Raw genomic sequence first — 14,600 nt, forward strand, 5'->3', positions numbered from 1 at the left:
CTTGCCAGGCCTTTACTAGCTCCTCCTCATTCTTTTTACCCCTTATTTCTGGGCATTTCCCAAAGTCTTTTCTCTATCCTTTCCTTTTTCTCTCTCTACATAGTTTCTCCTTTGGAGATCAAACTTATTTCCATGATCTCCTATAACTTTCTTTCTTCCTGAGACTTCTCTTGCTTTAATTACTACTGTTCTTCCCCCTAGACCCCAGATGTACACTACCCCAACATTAGAATTCTGGTCCAATTGTGGGTAAAATACCTTCTCTTGTTTCTCTGTAGCTGAGGTTGGAAGCTTTTCTTAAAAAGAACTAAAACAAGCAAGCAAAAAAAAAAAAAAAAAAAAAGAACACTAAAACCTATGAGAGAGACACAAAAACTTTACTTCAGCCTGGTCTACAAAATATTATTTAGGGTACTAATTTTCCCAGAAGTACCTCATAGGAGTATGAAAGATAGACGTATAGTAAGGGAGATCTTCCCAGTCCACAAAGAAAGGGCTCTGTCTCTGTTTTGGTTTCCACTTAGGAGATACACCTCTTCTCCAGGAGACTGATGATGAGAAAGACCACAGTCTTCAAGAGAGGACACTGCTCACTAGATCAGAGCTTCTTGTTGTCTAATGACCCCTATTAATATCAAATTACTGGCCTTGTAACAATCACATCAACAAAAATTTATACCCAGCATTGTGAGGAACTTCAGTTCACACGTCTCTATGTAAGATGACTTGAGCTCTATTTCTAGCTCGAGCTTATTTATTTGTTCTTTCTTTCATTTATCCAGTCACTATTTTTTGAACACTTCTTATGTGTCAGGCATTGTGCTAGGGGACAAACAAGACAGACATGGCACGTATCCTCATGCAACTTGTATTAAAGGTAAACAGGCATTACAAAATTGTAAGTCAAGGGGGGCCTGGCTGGCTCAGTTGGAAGATCATGTGACTCTTGGTCTCAGGGTTGTGAGTTTGAGCCCCATGTTGGGTTTAGAGATTACTTACAAATAAAATCTTTAAAATAAAATCTTGTTGATTAGTCTTATAAAGGAAGATTTCAGGGTATTATGGGAGTCTATAAGAAGATCTACCTTAATCAGGTTGGTCAGGAAGGCTTCTGGAGGAAGTGACATTTAAGTGAAACTTGAAGGATAAAAATCAGCCAGATACGTTCAGGTGTGTGTGCCAGAGTGAAAGGAGGAGCAGTGAGGAAATACCAGGGCAAAAGGCACAACATATTCAAGGAATGTTAGCAGCTTAGATCACAGGGAAAAGACTGACTTCAGATGAACCTGCCAAGGTGCTCAGGAATCCAATCATGCTCTATTTTTCACCTCTATTCTTTTTTTTTTTTATTAACATATAATGTACTGTTTGTTTCAGGAGTACAGGTCTGTGATTCATCAGTCTTACACAATTCACAATGCTCACCATAACACATACCCTCCCCAATGTCCATCACCAAGCCACCCCATCCCCCCAACCCCGCTCCATTCCAGCAACCCTCAGTCTGTTTCCTGAGATTAAGAGTCCCTTATGGTTTGTCTCCCTCTCTCCCTCTCTGGTTTCGTCTTGTTTCATGATGATCCTCTGTCTTGTTTCTCAAATTCTTCGTATCAGTGAGATCATATGATAATTGTCTTTCTCTGATTGACTTATTTTACTTAGCATAATACCCTCTAGTTCCATCCATGTCGTTGCAAATGGCAAGATTTCATTTTTTTGATGGCTGCATAATATTCCATTGTGTATCTATACCTCATCTTCTTTATCCATTCATCTGTTGATGGACATCTAGGCTCTTTCCATAGTTTGGCTATTGTGGACATTGCTGCTATACACATTGGGGTGCACGTGCCCCTTCGGATCACTACATTTGTATCTTTGGGGTAAATACCCAGTAGTGCAATTGCTGGGTCATAGGGTAGCTCTATTTTCAACTTTTTGAGGAACCTCCATACTGTTTTCCAGAGTGGCTGCACCAGCTTGCATTCCCACCAACAGTGTAGGAGGGTTCCCCTTTCTCCGCATTCTCGCCAACATCTGTCATTTCCTGACTTGTTAATTTTAGCCATTCTGACTGGTGTGAGGTGGTATCTCATTGAGGTTTTGATTTGGATTTCCCTGAGGCCGAGTGATGTTGAGCACTTTTTCATGTGTCTGTTGGCCATTTGGATGTCTTCTTTAGAGAAATGTCTGTTCATGTCTTCTGCCCATTTCTTGATTGGATTAGTTGTTCTCTGGGTGTTGAGTTTGATAAGATCTTTATAGATTTTGGATACTAGCCCTTTATCTGATATGTCATTTGCAAATATCTTCTCCCATTCTGTCGGTTGTCTTTGGGTTTTGTTGACTGTTTCTTTTGCTGTGCAAAAGCTTTTTATCTTGATGAAGTCCCAATAGTTCATTTTTGCCCTTGCTTCCCTTGCCTTTGGCGATGTTTCTAGGAAGAAGTTGCTGCGGCTGAGGTCGAAGAGGTGCTGCCTGTGTTCTCCTCAAGGATTCTGATGGATTCCTGTCTCACATTGAGGTCTTTTATCCATTTTGAGTATATTTTAGTGTGTGGTGTAAGGAAATGGTCCAGTTTCATTCTTCTGCATGTGGCTGTCCAATTTTCCCAACACCATTTGTTGAAGAGACTGTCTTTTTTTCCATTGGACATTCTTTCTTGCTTTGTCAAAGATTAGGTGACCATAGAGTTGAGGGTCCATCTCTGGGCTCTCTATTCTGTTCCATTGATCTGTGTATCTGTTTTTGTGCCAATACCATACTGTCTTGATGATGACAGCTTTGTAATAGAGCTTGAAGTCCGGAATTGTGATGCCGCCAGCTTTGCTTTTTTTTTTCAACATTCCTCTGGGTACTCGGGGTCTTTTCTGGTTCCATACAAATTTTAGGATTATTTGTTCCATTTCTTTGAAAAAAGGTGATGGTATTTTGATGGGGATTGCATTAAATGTGTAGATTGCTCTAGGTAGCATAGACATTTTCACAATATTTGTTCTTCCAATCCATGAGCATGGAACGTTTTTCCATTTCTTTGTGTCTTCCTCAGTTTCTTTCATGAGTATTCTATAGTTTTCTGAGTACAGATCCTTTGTCTCTTTGGTTAGATTTATTCCTAGGTATCTTATGGTTTTGGTTGCAACTGTAAATGGCATCAACTCCTTAATTTCTCTTTCTTCTGTCTTGGTGTATAGAAATGCAACTGATTTCTGTGCATTGATTTTATATCCTGCCACTTTACTGAATTCCTTTATGAGTTCTAGAAGTTTTGGGGTGGAGTTTTGTGGGTTTTCCACATCAAGTATCATATCATCTGCAAAAACTGAGAGTTTCACTTCTTCTTTGCTGATTCGGATGCCTTTTATTTCTTTTTGTTGTCTGATTGCTGAGGCTAGGACTTCTAGTACTATGTTGAATAGCAGTGGTGATAGTGGACATCCCTGCCATTTCACCTCTATTCTTAGAGCAACAAGAAGGCATGGAGAGCCAGGGTTCCATTACAACCTGTGATTATATTCGAATTTGGGTGACAGTAAGAAATAATAATTGTTATAATTTAAAAATAGCTAAAACTACACTCAGTATGGGCCAGCCACTGTTGTAAGTGCTTTCCATATATTAACTAATATGCATCTCACACAAACCCTATCAATTAGTACTATTTTGATGCCCAATTTATAAGTGTGGAAAGTGAGATATACCAATATCTCATATTATGTAACTTGTCCAAGTTCACACAGCTCACAGGTGGCAGAGCTTGTGAGGAGACCCATTAGGAGGCTGTTGCACAATTATCAGCAAAAGATGCTCAGGGCTTTGATGGAAGTAAATGACAGTGGAGAGTCATTAGGGTAATGGCATTAAGATATATATGAGCTGTAAAATTTATAGGATTTACATCAAAAGTGCTACATTTCTAATTGTTTGGTATCCTTAAAAATTACTCATTATGGAAAGAACACTTAACATGAGATCTGCCCTCTTAACAAATTTTTAAGTGTACAATACGGTATTGTTAACTATGGCCAGACACTTTTCAACTTGACTATCTTGCTGTTACTCAGTTTTCTACTAAGACTCTTTCTCACCAGTTTTTCCTATTCCTGTTAAAAGTATTATCTGTAATTATGCAGACTGAAAGCCTCAAAGTAATTTTTTTCTATTTCTCTCTCCCTTTTTCCTAGTGAGTGAATAGTCACAAAGCCCATGCCAGTTACCTTTGGCAAAGTCTTCACAATTCATCCCATTCTTCCCATCCCCAGTGTCCTCCCTGTAGAAATTTAAGTGCAAGTCTGCTTGCACAGAAGGCTATCAGCAGGCTGTCCTGACTGAGTCACACAGTTTTACCTTGGTTCTGCATCTAACCCTCAGCTAAACCAATGCTGTAACTGAATTTTGGGAGAATGCAGAGAATGGGCTGTGTATTGCTGTTAGATCCACTTTAACTAAGAGATGGGAACAATTTAAGAAGTGTTGGAAGAGGGAAGGAGAGCTTAAGGGGCAAAGGAGAGAGAGAGAGGAATAATCACAGCTAGGAGGACCTGAAAAATGTGGTTTATTGGAAGCCAAATTCCTGCTCTGGTCACAGGATTTCCTACTCATGAGAAAGCCTTCTATTTTTCTCTGGCTGAAACATTAGTACCCCAGGTTTTACCACCAAAGACAAGTTACGGACATGAAAATATTTACAGATTCAACACAAAAAGCACTGGGCAGACTTTTCAGATGCATACTCTCTAGTTCTTACATTTATTTTTGTGTTTTATGACATCCATGTATTGAGTCTATATATCAGTCACTTTACTTCTACTATCTCGAAGTTGAGAACAATCCTGTGAGGTAGGTATTAACATCCCTCACTTTATAAGTAAAAAACTTGAGGGTCAGAGAGTTTTGGCAATTGGCCAGAGGTTACAGGTGGAAAATGAGAGACAGAATTCAGGTGCAGCTATGTCTGCCCATGTTTTAGTCACTCCAGCCCACCGTCTGTGATAGCATTGAGGCATAGGGTATTTAAAGAAATATCTTTAGAAATTTTAACATTTTAAACCTGGAGTTGAAAGCACTGATTTTTCAATGAATTCATCTCAAGATAGTCTAGTTAAGGTTAAGGAATTTAAAAATATCCCCTAAAGTCTCTCCTAGTCTACGGTTCTGTGACATTATTTCATTTGTTTTGACTTAAGTAAAAAGAAAAGATGATCAATAAAATGCCCTTTCCACATGTAAGAACCACACTTAATGAAATGATTACAGTATTGTTCATGTGAATCCATAGGCTTTGAAAACAATCTTTTTCTTCTATTGGAGGAATAAAGTCATAATGGGTTTTAGAAATTATGTATTTACTTAATAGATGCTTAGACACAAGGGGATGTTTGTAAAATTATATTTCAGAAAAAATTCTTAATGACATCACAAGAACATTTCTATAGTAATTCTCTAACACCACAAATAGCTTTGATGTATGGCCAGTCATTTCTTGCACAATGCAATGTGAGACTATTAGCTTCTATTTACTTGGCTATCAGCTAATCTAGTCATAAATATGAAATAAATCATTCAGAATAACTAAGGTAAATAAGGCAAAATATATTGAAAGAATAAAATATACTTAAAATAAATACATGTTTATAACTTGCTTCTCTGATAAACATACTAATATTAAAATGCATTCTTAGACTACATAAAGTGAATATGATTATTTCAACTCTGTTTTAATGGGTAACTGAAAATAATTATTAAAAATTGGTGCAGATTATGGAGGGGAGTGGGAGATACAGGCTTCCAGTTATGGAATGAATAAGTCACAAGAATGAAAGGTACAGCATAGGGAACGTAGTCAGTCAGGTTGTAATAGTGTTGTATGGTGACCAATGGTAGCTGCACTTGTGGTGAGCACTGCATAATATATAGAGTTGTTGAATTACCATGTTGTACACCTAAAACTAATGTAACTTTGTGTGTCAACTCTCCTTCAATAAAAGAAATTGGTGCAAGCTAACTGACCAAGGATGGTGAATATTCTGGCGTATTTATATTCCTACTTTTTAATGCTATACATAAACACCATAGAGAAAATGTATTTCGTACATATGAAACATAATAATTCTTGCGGTTGCCTTATTTTTATATTGATAGTAATTCAGATTTCCTCCCTACCTAGTTCGCTATTTAAAACATCATTTAGGGGGGCGCCTGGGTGGCTCAGATGGTTAAGCGTCTGCCTTCCGGCTCAGGTCATGATCCCAGGGTCCTGGGATTGAGTCCCGCATCGGGCTCCCTGCTCAGCGGGGAGCCTGCTTCTCCCTCTGCCTCTCTCTCTCTCTGTCTCTTATGAATAAATAAATAAAATCTTTAAAAAAAAATCATTTAGGGGCATCTGCATGGCTCAGTCAGTTAAGCGTCACCTTCGGCTCAGGTCATGATCCCAGGGTCCTGGGATCGAGTCCCACATCGGGCTCCCTGCTCAGTGGAGAGCCTGCTTCTCCCTCTCCCTCTGCTACTCCCCCTGCTTGTGTGCTCTCTGTCAAATAAATAAATAAAATCTTTAAAAAATAAAAAATCATTTAAATCAGAAAACTGCAACAAAATTCTGTGCCGGTTCTTCATTAGCTGAAGTTAGTTTATGTAGATCAACTTTCTATCAGAAAGCTTGTCTTGCTTTGTCCCTAGAAGGTGATCGTTGCCTACAAAATTAAAAAAAATCCAAGGTTCTTTTTTTCTGCACCTGCCCTTTCATTTAAAATAAAGTGATCTTTTGAAGTCATAAGATGCAGAGCTGAGGAGCAAGGATTCCAGAGCCCCACTGCCTGAGTTTGAATGCGAACACTGCCACTTCCTGATGATGGGCCCCGTACAAGTATCGTGTCTCACGTTCCTTATCGGGATGACAGTAGCAGTACGTGTCTCATAGGATTGCTATGAAGAGAAAATAAACACATAACACACATAATGCCTGGAATACAGAAAACACTATTTAAATAGTCATTGTTACTGCACAACCTAAGTGTTACTCAATGGTTGTTATTGAAGTATAACATATCTGCAGAAAGGCACTCATATCACAAATGTTTAGCTTACTGAAATGTAATAGGCTGACCAATCTTGTGTAAACAGCACATAAATCATGAAACAGAAACTAGTACCTGAAAAGTATGGAAACTACTCCTCTTCATGCGCACTTCTGGTCACTACCCACTACCTAAGGGTAACCGGTATCCTGACTTCTGATTAGTTTCATTAATGACTACCTGTTAAGCCTTGATATTGCAGCAGTTAATAGGTATTTATTATGTTAGCATTTCATTTTTTTATTTAATATCCAAGACAAACCTACTTGCTGATGAACCTTTTAATATGTATAACAATACATATACATAAATGTAATATATGATATATATATAAGATAATAATAACATATAATATTTTAATATATTTTGCTTCCTAGGTTGAAAAAGCTCCTTGAACAAGAAAAGGCTTACCAAGCCCGAAAAGAAAAGGAAAATGCTAAGCGGCTCAATAAACTGAGAGATGAGCTTGTGAAACTGAAGTCCTTTGCACTCATGCTGGTGGATGAAAGGCAAATGCATATTGAGCAACTTGGCCTCCAGAGCCAGAAAGTACAGGATCTTACTCAGAAACTGAGGGAAGAAGAAGAAAAGCTCAAAGCCATCACTTCCAAATCCAAAGAAGACAGACAGAAACTGCTCAAGTTAGAAGTGGATTTTGAACACAAGGCTTCGAGGTTTTCCCAAGAGCATGAAGAGATGAACGCGAAGTTGGCCAATCAAGAGTCTCACAACAGGCAACTTAGGCTCAAGCTGGTTGGCTTAACTCAGAGAATTGAGGAGCTGGAAGAGACCAACAAAAACCTCCAAAAGGCAGAGGAAGAACTTCAGGAATTAAGAGATAAAATTGCCAAAGGGGAATGTGGCAACTCCAGCCTGATGGCAGAAGTGGAAAATCTCCGTAAGCGTGTGCTTGAAATGGAGGGTAAAGATGAAGAGATCACTAAAACTGAATCCCAGTGCCGGGAATTGCGGAAGAAGCTGCAAGAGGAGGAACACCACAGCCGCGAGCTCAAACTTGAAGTGGAGAAGTTACAGAAGAGAATGTCTGAACTGGAGAAACTGGAGGAAGCATTTAGCAAGAGTAAATCTGAGTGTGGCCAGCTCCATTTAAATCTGGAGAAAGAGAAGAACTTAACCAAAGACCTGTTGAATGAACTGGAGGTGGTCAAGAGTAGAGTTAAAGAACTGGAATGTTCTGAAAGTCGATTGGAAAAGGCTGAATTAAGTCTAAAAGATGATCTTACAAAGTTGAAGTCATTTACTGTGATGCTGGTTGATGAAAGGAAAAATATGATGGAAAAAATAAAGCAAGAGGAGAGAAAAGTGGATGGACTCAATAAAAATTTTAAGGTGGAACAAGGAAAGGTTATGGATGTAACTGAAAAACTAATTGAAGAAAGCAAGAAGCTTTTAAAACTGAAATCTGAAATGGAGGAAAAGGTGTATAATTTGACAAAAGAAAGAGATGAGTTAATAGGTAAACTGAAAAGTGAAGAAGAAAAATCCTCTGAATTAAGCTGCAGTGTTGACTTATTAAAGAAGAGACTTGATGGGATAGAGGAAGTGGAAAGAGAAATAACAAGAGGAAGGTCTCGGAAGTGTTCTGAGCTCACCTGCCCAGAAGATAACAAGATTAAGGAACTAACACTGGAAATTGAGAGACTGAAGAAACGCCTTCAACAGCTGGAGGTGGTTGAGGGGGATTTGATGAAGACAGAGGATGAGTATGATCAGCTGGAGCAGAAATTTAGAACTGAGCAGGACAAGGCCAATTTCCTCTCTCAACAACTGGAGGAGATAAAGCACCAAATTGCCAAGAATAAGGCAATCGAGAAAGGCGAGGCCGTGAGTCAGGAAGCAGAGCTGAGACACAGGTTTCGATTAGAAGAGGCCAAAAGTCGAGACCTAAAAGCCGAAGTCCAAGCTCTTAAAGAGAAGATCCACGAATTAATGAACAAAGAAGATCAGCTTTCTCAACTCCAAGTGGATTATTCTGTCCTTCAACAAAGGTTTATGGAAGAAGAAAATAAGAACAAAAACATGGGGCAGGAGGTCCTCAATCTGACCAAAGAGTTGGAGCTTTCTAAGCGGTATAGCCGAGCTCTTAGGCCCAGTGTGAATGGAAGAAGAATGGTGGATATTCCGGTGACGTCGACTGGAGTGCAGACGGATGCTGTCAGCAGTGAGGCAGCAGAAGAAGAAACACCAGCAGTATTTATACGGAAATCCTTTCAAGAAGAAAATCATATCATGAGTAACCTTCGACAGGTGGGATTGAAGAAACCTATGGAACGATCCTCGGTACTAGACAGGTATCCTCCAGCAGCCAACGAGCTCACTATGAGAAAGTCTTGGATTCCATGGATGAGAAAAAGGGAAAATGGGCCCCCAATCACTCACGAGAAAGGGCCTCGAACAGATGCCAGTCCAGGGCACCCAGGAGAGCTGGTCCTTTCACCAAAGCAAGGCCAGCCTCTGCATATTCGAGTGACCCCAGACCATGAGAATAGTACTGCAACTTTGGAAATAACCAGCCCGACGTCTGAAGAATTTTTTTCTAGTACCACCGTCATTCCTACCTTAGGGAATCAGAAACCAAGGATAACCATTATTCCATCACCAAATGTTATGTCTCAAAAGCCAAAAAGCGGAGATGCTACTCTTGGCACAGAACGAGCCATGTCCCCAGTCACGATTACTACATTTTCTAGAGAGAAGACCCCAGAAGGTGGAAGAGGTATGTTTGCAGACAGGCCCACATCCCCCATTCAGATAATGACAGTGTCTACATCGGCAGCACCAGCTGAGATGGGAGTCTCTCCGGAATCCCAGGAAATGCCCATGGGAAGGACTGTCTTCAAAGTCACCCCAGAAAAACAGACTGTTCCAACTCCTCTACGGAAATATAATTCCAATGCCAATATCATAACCACAGAAGACAATAAAATTCACATTCATTTAGGTTCTCAGTTTAAACGATCCCCTGGGACTTCAGCTGAAGGATCGAGTCCAGTTATTACTGTCCGACCTGTCAATGTGACAGCTGAAAAGGAAGTTTCCACTGGTACGGTCCTTCGCTCTCCTAGGAACCATCTCTCGTCAAGACCTGGCGCTAGCAAGGTGACGAGCACTATCACCATAACACCGGTCACAACTTCATCTACTCGAGGAACCCAGTCAGTGGTGAGTAGAAGACACTTCCAAGTATAGGCCGAGGCAGGGCGAAGTGAGTCATGAGAATCACCCAGGGCCCAAAATGAAAGAAAAGCACATGCCTCTTGCTCTACCTGAGTCCACTAGCAGATGTTTCCTAGTGGACAAGCTACACCAAGAAATGAAAATAAAAACGGCCTAATATTTTAATAAATTGAACTAATTGGGGGGAAAATTTTCTTTTTTTTATACAAATTATGAAGGCCCCCAAAATTCTGGCAATGATGGCCTCTTCATAATATCACCATATGGTAATAATCAGGTTTAAAGTTTAATTTTTATATTTAAAATACTTTTAAAAATGAAGACTGAGAGAAATGGTCAATATGCAGGAAGAATGAAAACTGCTTCCTGGCTTACATTTCTATACCCTAAAATATTCAATATGTGGTTGTGTATGGCCATAGTCATATTTTTACCAAAATATTTTATTCCAAAAATAAGATTAAAAGATTTAAATATTAAAACCTATTTTTAAAAGTAAAAAACAAATGAGTCTATATGTCTAAACACTACATTTTATTAATAATATCTTGCAGAGAGCAAGTGCTGGATAAATATTTATTTAATAACCAACTAGAAGGCTAAATGAATGATTACAAAAAAATGTATCTGAAGTATAAAAACAAGAGCTTAAAAATAAATTCTATTTTTTAAAAATACCTCCAGTGATTGTCTTCATTTACCTGGGATGAACTGGTAAATTAAATTATAAAAGAATGTGTACTATTTAGATTTTAATTTAAACCAACAGAATAGAAATTATGATTCTTAGACTCTGAACAAATTCTATAGCTTGTATTAGACACTCTTAAAGACAGGAAGCTTATTTTTAAGTATAGAAACTGTGGCTTATTCTCCCACATCCTCAATATAATTTACTTAAATTTTCTGTGCACCAGCATAGACTCAAGACAGACTTCAAAGTGTGAATTACTAATTGCTTTGCTAGTAAAGCTTTTCATTATTGACCCAAAGGAGCTGAATAGCATTCAGAATTGTTCACACATTTCAAATGGTTCAATATAATATTGCCTTTTAAGCAACACAGAGCATACTTTGGTGTGCATGGTTACTTCTCCCTAATGATTTTTATAAAAAGATGGTGGAGGCGAAGTTGTTGTAATTTAGAGCAGATTTTCTGCTGCAACATCTTATTCCCATTTTAAGGGTGAGATCAAAATAGCTTTATTTTCTTTGGTAACATTTTTCACTACTGATTAAATCCCATATACAAACAAGACTTCAAATAAGATTTACAAGGCCTAAAGGATGGCCCACTTACTCCAGATATATCAGATTCCATAAAGTCAAGGATGACAAAAAGTTTAGGACACCTCTCTTAGAAATTGAATAGCGAGGCTAGTTCATTTGTGCATTTATTCATCCAACATTTATTAAGTGTTTAGCTACACTCTGGGCACTGGGTTTGGTGCTGACTGCAAAGAGGACCTTCAGAAGTACCCAGCTTAGCAGGAGAGGCAGGATTGGAACCTACCCAATTGGAACCTACCCTCCAGTAGTTCTATGATAGAGGTGTGTACAAAGGAACCCACCAGAGAAGGCTTCCCAGAGGAGGAAGTTTTCACAGATAAGGAGAGATTTTTTTTTAAGAAGGAAAAGGGAAGGCATATGTAGAGAGAACAATCTGTGCAAAGGTATGGCAATGTGAAGGAGCCTGCCATATTTGGGGAATGGTGAGCATTCCCACTGTGCTGCAGCCATTGGGTGCAGAGACAAAATGCGAGAGCAGAAAATAGAGAGGCAAACTGGGGTCAGATATTGAAGAGAGGTGCATGGCTTATTACGAAATTGACCTTTAATCTCATGGGATAGACAGAGGGAGCCATTGAAAGGGCATTGATGATAGAAGAACGATATGATTTATGTGTTAGAAACATATGTCTATAAAATAGTTTAAAGCATAAATTGGAGGGCACAAAGACGGAGGGCAGGGACACTGTTGCAATTCTCTAGGCTAGAGATGGGGTAGGCTTGAACTGTGGTTGTGAAAATGAGGACAGAGTTGTATTGAAGATAGGATCAAAGATTTCGTGACAATCTGCATATAGAGAGTGGCTCTGGGGTTTCTGGTGTGGCTGTATGGGTAGATAGGATGAGAAACATAGGGGGACTACTGTTTGGGGAGAAGATAAGTCATGTTGGGGGCATTTATATTTGAGATGCCTGAGAGACCGTGGAGATGTCTGGCAAATAGTTGGAAATGTACATGTGTATTCCAGAAGATCACTGGAGGCTCGAGGTCCTGGGACTCATCAACACATGGGGTGACAACTGAGGTGATCATCAAGGTGAATGTGGAAAATGAAAAGAGAGCTGAGGATGGAGCATGGTGACACCCACATTTAGAAGAAAGGCAAGCTAGGCCAAGGAGCCAACAAGACATTGGATAGGAGTCATCAGAGACAGGAGGCGAATGGGTGAAACTCCAGTAAGAACACATCACAGCAAGAGAGTTTTAGGAGAACTTCAAGAAGAAGGGTATGGCCAGCAGTGAGGGGAAAAATGAGAAGAGTCTGGCATCATTAAGAGGCAAGGGGAGAGATGCTTCATCTAAAGAAAGTAGAGATAATTTGGGGGACAGTGGGAGTAAAGTTGCCTGAGTTGATGCCAGGTGGCTGTATTTTCTCTGTGAAATAGGAGTTAAGGTCACTTCAGGAAGGGTAGAGGAAGCAGGTCAGGGGCTTGAGAAGAGAAGGAGGTCTGGCATAGATGTTTCAGGACAGGGAAGAGGAGGCAGTCAGCGTGGATGAGATCCCAACTCCAAGTTCCTAACAGTGTTATCTGGGGAGCGGTCATCCGTGGGCATTCCTGTCCTGCTGATGTTCAGGTTGATGGCAAATCCGGGCGGAAACTCACCGACATCTCCCTTGTGTCTGTCTCTCTTCTCTCTTACAGTCAGGACAAGACGGGTCATCCCAGCGACCTACCCCCACCCGCATTCCTATGTCAAAAGGTATGAAAGCAGGAAAGCCAGTAGTGGCAGCCCCAGGAGCAGGAAATCTGACCAAATTCGAGCCTCGAGCTGAGACTCAGTCTATGAAAATAGAGCTGAAGAAATCTGCAGCCAGCAGCGCTACCTCTCTCGGAGGGGGGAAGGGCTGAGGGCAGTGGCTGAGGGGGTATGTCGTGCCGATGCTCCTGCTGCCATGAACACCGACCTTCGTCTGTTTGTGCCAACTCCTTACGTGCACTAACTTCCGTTTTAAATATCTTGTTTATAAAGCAATCCACTAATAGCCATGTGTCTTTCCTATTTTGTAAATGTGTTTCGATGCCAGAGAAAAGAACGAACTAGCAGAACTGCTGCTTGCTGGCTGCTTTGTTGAGGATGCCGGGCCTGAGGCAGGGCTGACTTCTAGTCCCATTATTGCTTCTAGAAAGTGGGCCCGTTGGGTAACCCGCCTGAGCCTCAGTCTCTTGATGTCAGTAAGATATGGGGGCTGGATCTCATCCTCTCCAGAGCCAGATCCCATATTTCCTAATTGTAAATCAAATTTAATAGGCCTTGTTCCACAAGAATTGATTTTTCAGAAATTCTATTATGAAATAGGAAATAGCTTAACAGTTGTCATTTGCCTCTATTAAATCCCAAATTTGCTTCATGTGCTGGAAAAAAACATCTCCTAGCTATCACAGGGCCTGGACCCTTAAAGTTTTGCAAAAACAAAAGCCTCTGGGATGATTTCAGGAAATAATTTGAATGTGAAATAAAATGGAAATGAAATATGGATTCCTAAAAACAGAGTTTTACTTATTTGTGTGTGTCTGTGTGTATGATAGGGGTTTTGGCCATCTCCAAAACATTCCCAGAATTTTATGGACAATAATTTTTGAACCATTAATGTCAAACTCATGCTCTATTCAAGTGTGCAATTGATTTAAATTATGGAGCCATTTGAATAGAGCTGCCAAATGGCCCTTCTATCCATTACAACCTCAACCAAGGTTGTAATGGATAGAAAATAGAAGAAAGTAATTGTGATACATTAATGCCAAGAAAAAAAATGACATCATGCATAGCTTAATTGAATTCAAATATTTTCCTCAATTGAGTGTGGACTTTACTTGGAAATATAGAACTAGTTCATGAGTGTGTGTGTGTGTGTGTGTGTGTGTGTGTGTGTGTGGTGTGGTGTGGTGAAGTGAATTATTACTCCTGTCAGTTTTACTTATCTTTGTATCATTTTCATTCATTTCAAGCATGTTTTAATAAGCATGAAACTGTGAATGCAAAATGCCAGGTGTCTTTGTGAGATTAACCATGTTATTAAAGTGGACATTGTGCTTCCT

At 39.7% G+C, this 14,600-nt stretch overlaps 1 protein-coding gene across 8 annotated transcripts in view; it reads left to right on the forward strand.

Moving 5' to 3' along the window:
* The window catches only part of FILIP1 (filamin A interacting protein 1), a 274,497-nt gene that overhangs the window by 244,947 nt on the left and 14,950 nt on the right, over positions 1-14,600 (forward strand). For 5 of the 8 annotated variants that reach the window (XM_078055075.1, XM_078055076.1, XM_078055079.1 and 2 more), the window contains 2 exons: positions 7,451-10,256; positions 13,206-14,038. In XM_078055075.1, coding sequence (XP_077911201.1) covers positions 7,451-10,256; positions 13,206-13,412 — 3,013 coding nt within the window. In that variant the 3' untranslated portion in view covers positions 13,413-14,038. Of the gene's footprint in view, positions 1-7,450; positions 10,257-13,205; positions 14,039-14,600 lie in introns of those variants that run through there. The other 3 variants (XM_036094072.2, XM_036094073.2, XM_078055077.1) reach the window with 3 other exon arrangements.

The sequence above is a fragment of the Halichoerus grypus genome, chromosome 9, assembly GCF_964656455.1.
Source record: "Halichoerus grypus chromosome 9, mHalGry1.hap1.1, whole genome shotgun sequence".
Classification (NCBI taxonomy): Eukaryota; Metazoa; Chordata; class Mammalia; order Carnivora; family Phocidae; genus Halichoerus; species Halichoerus grypus.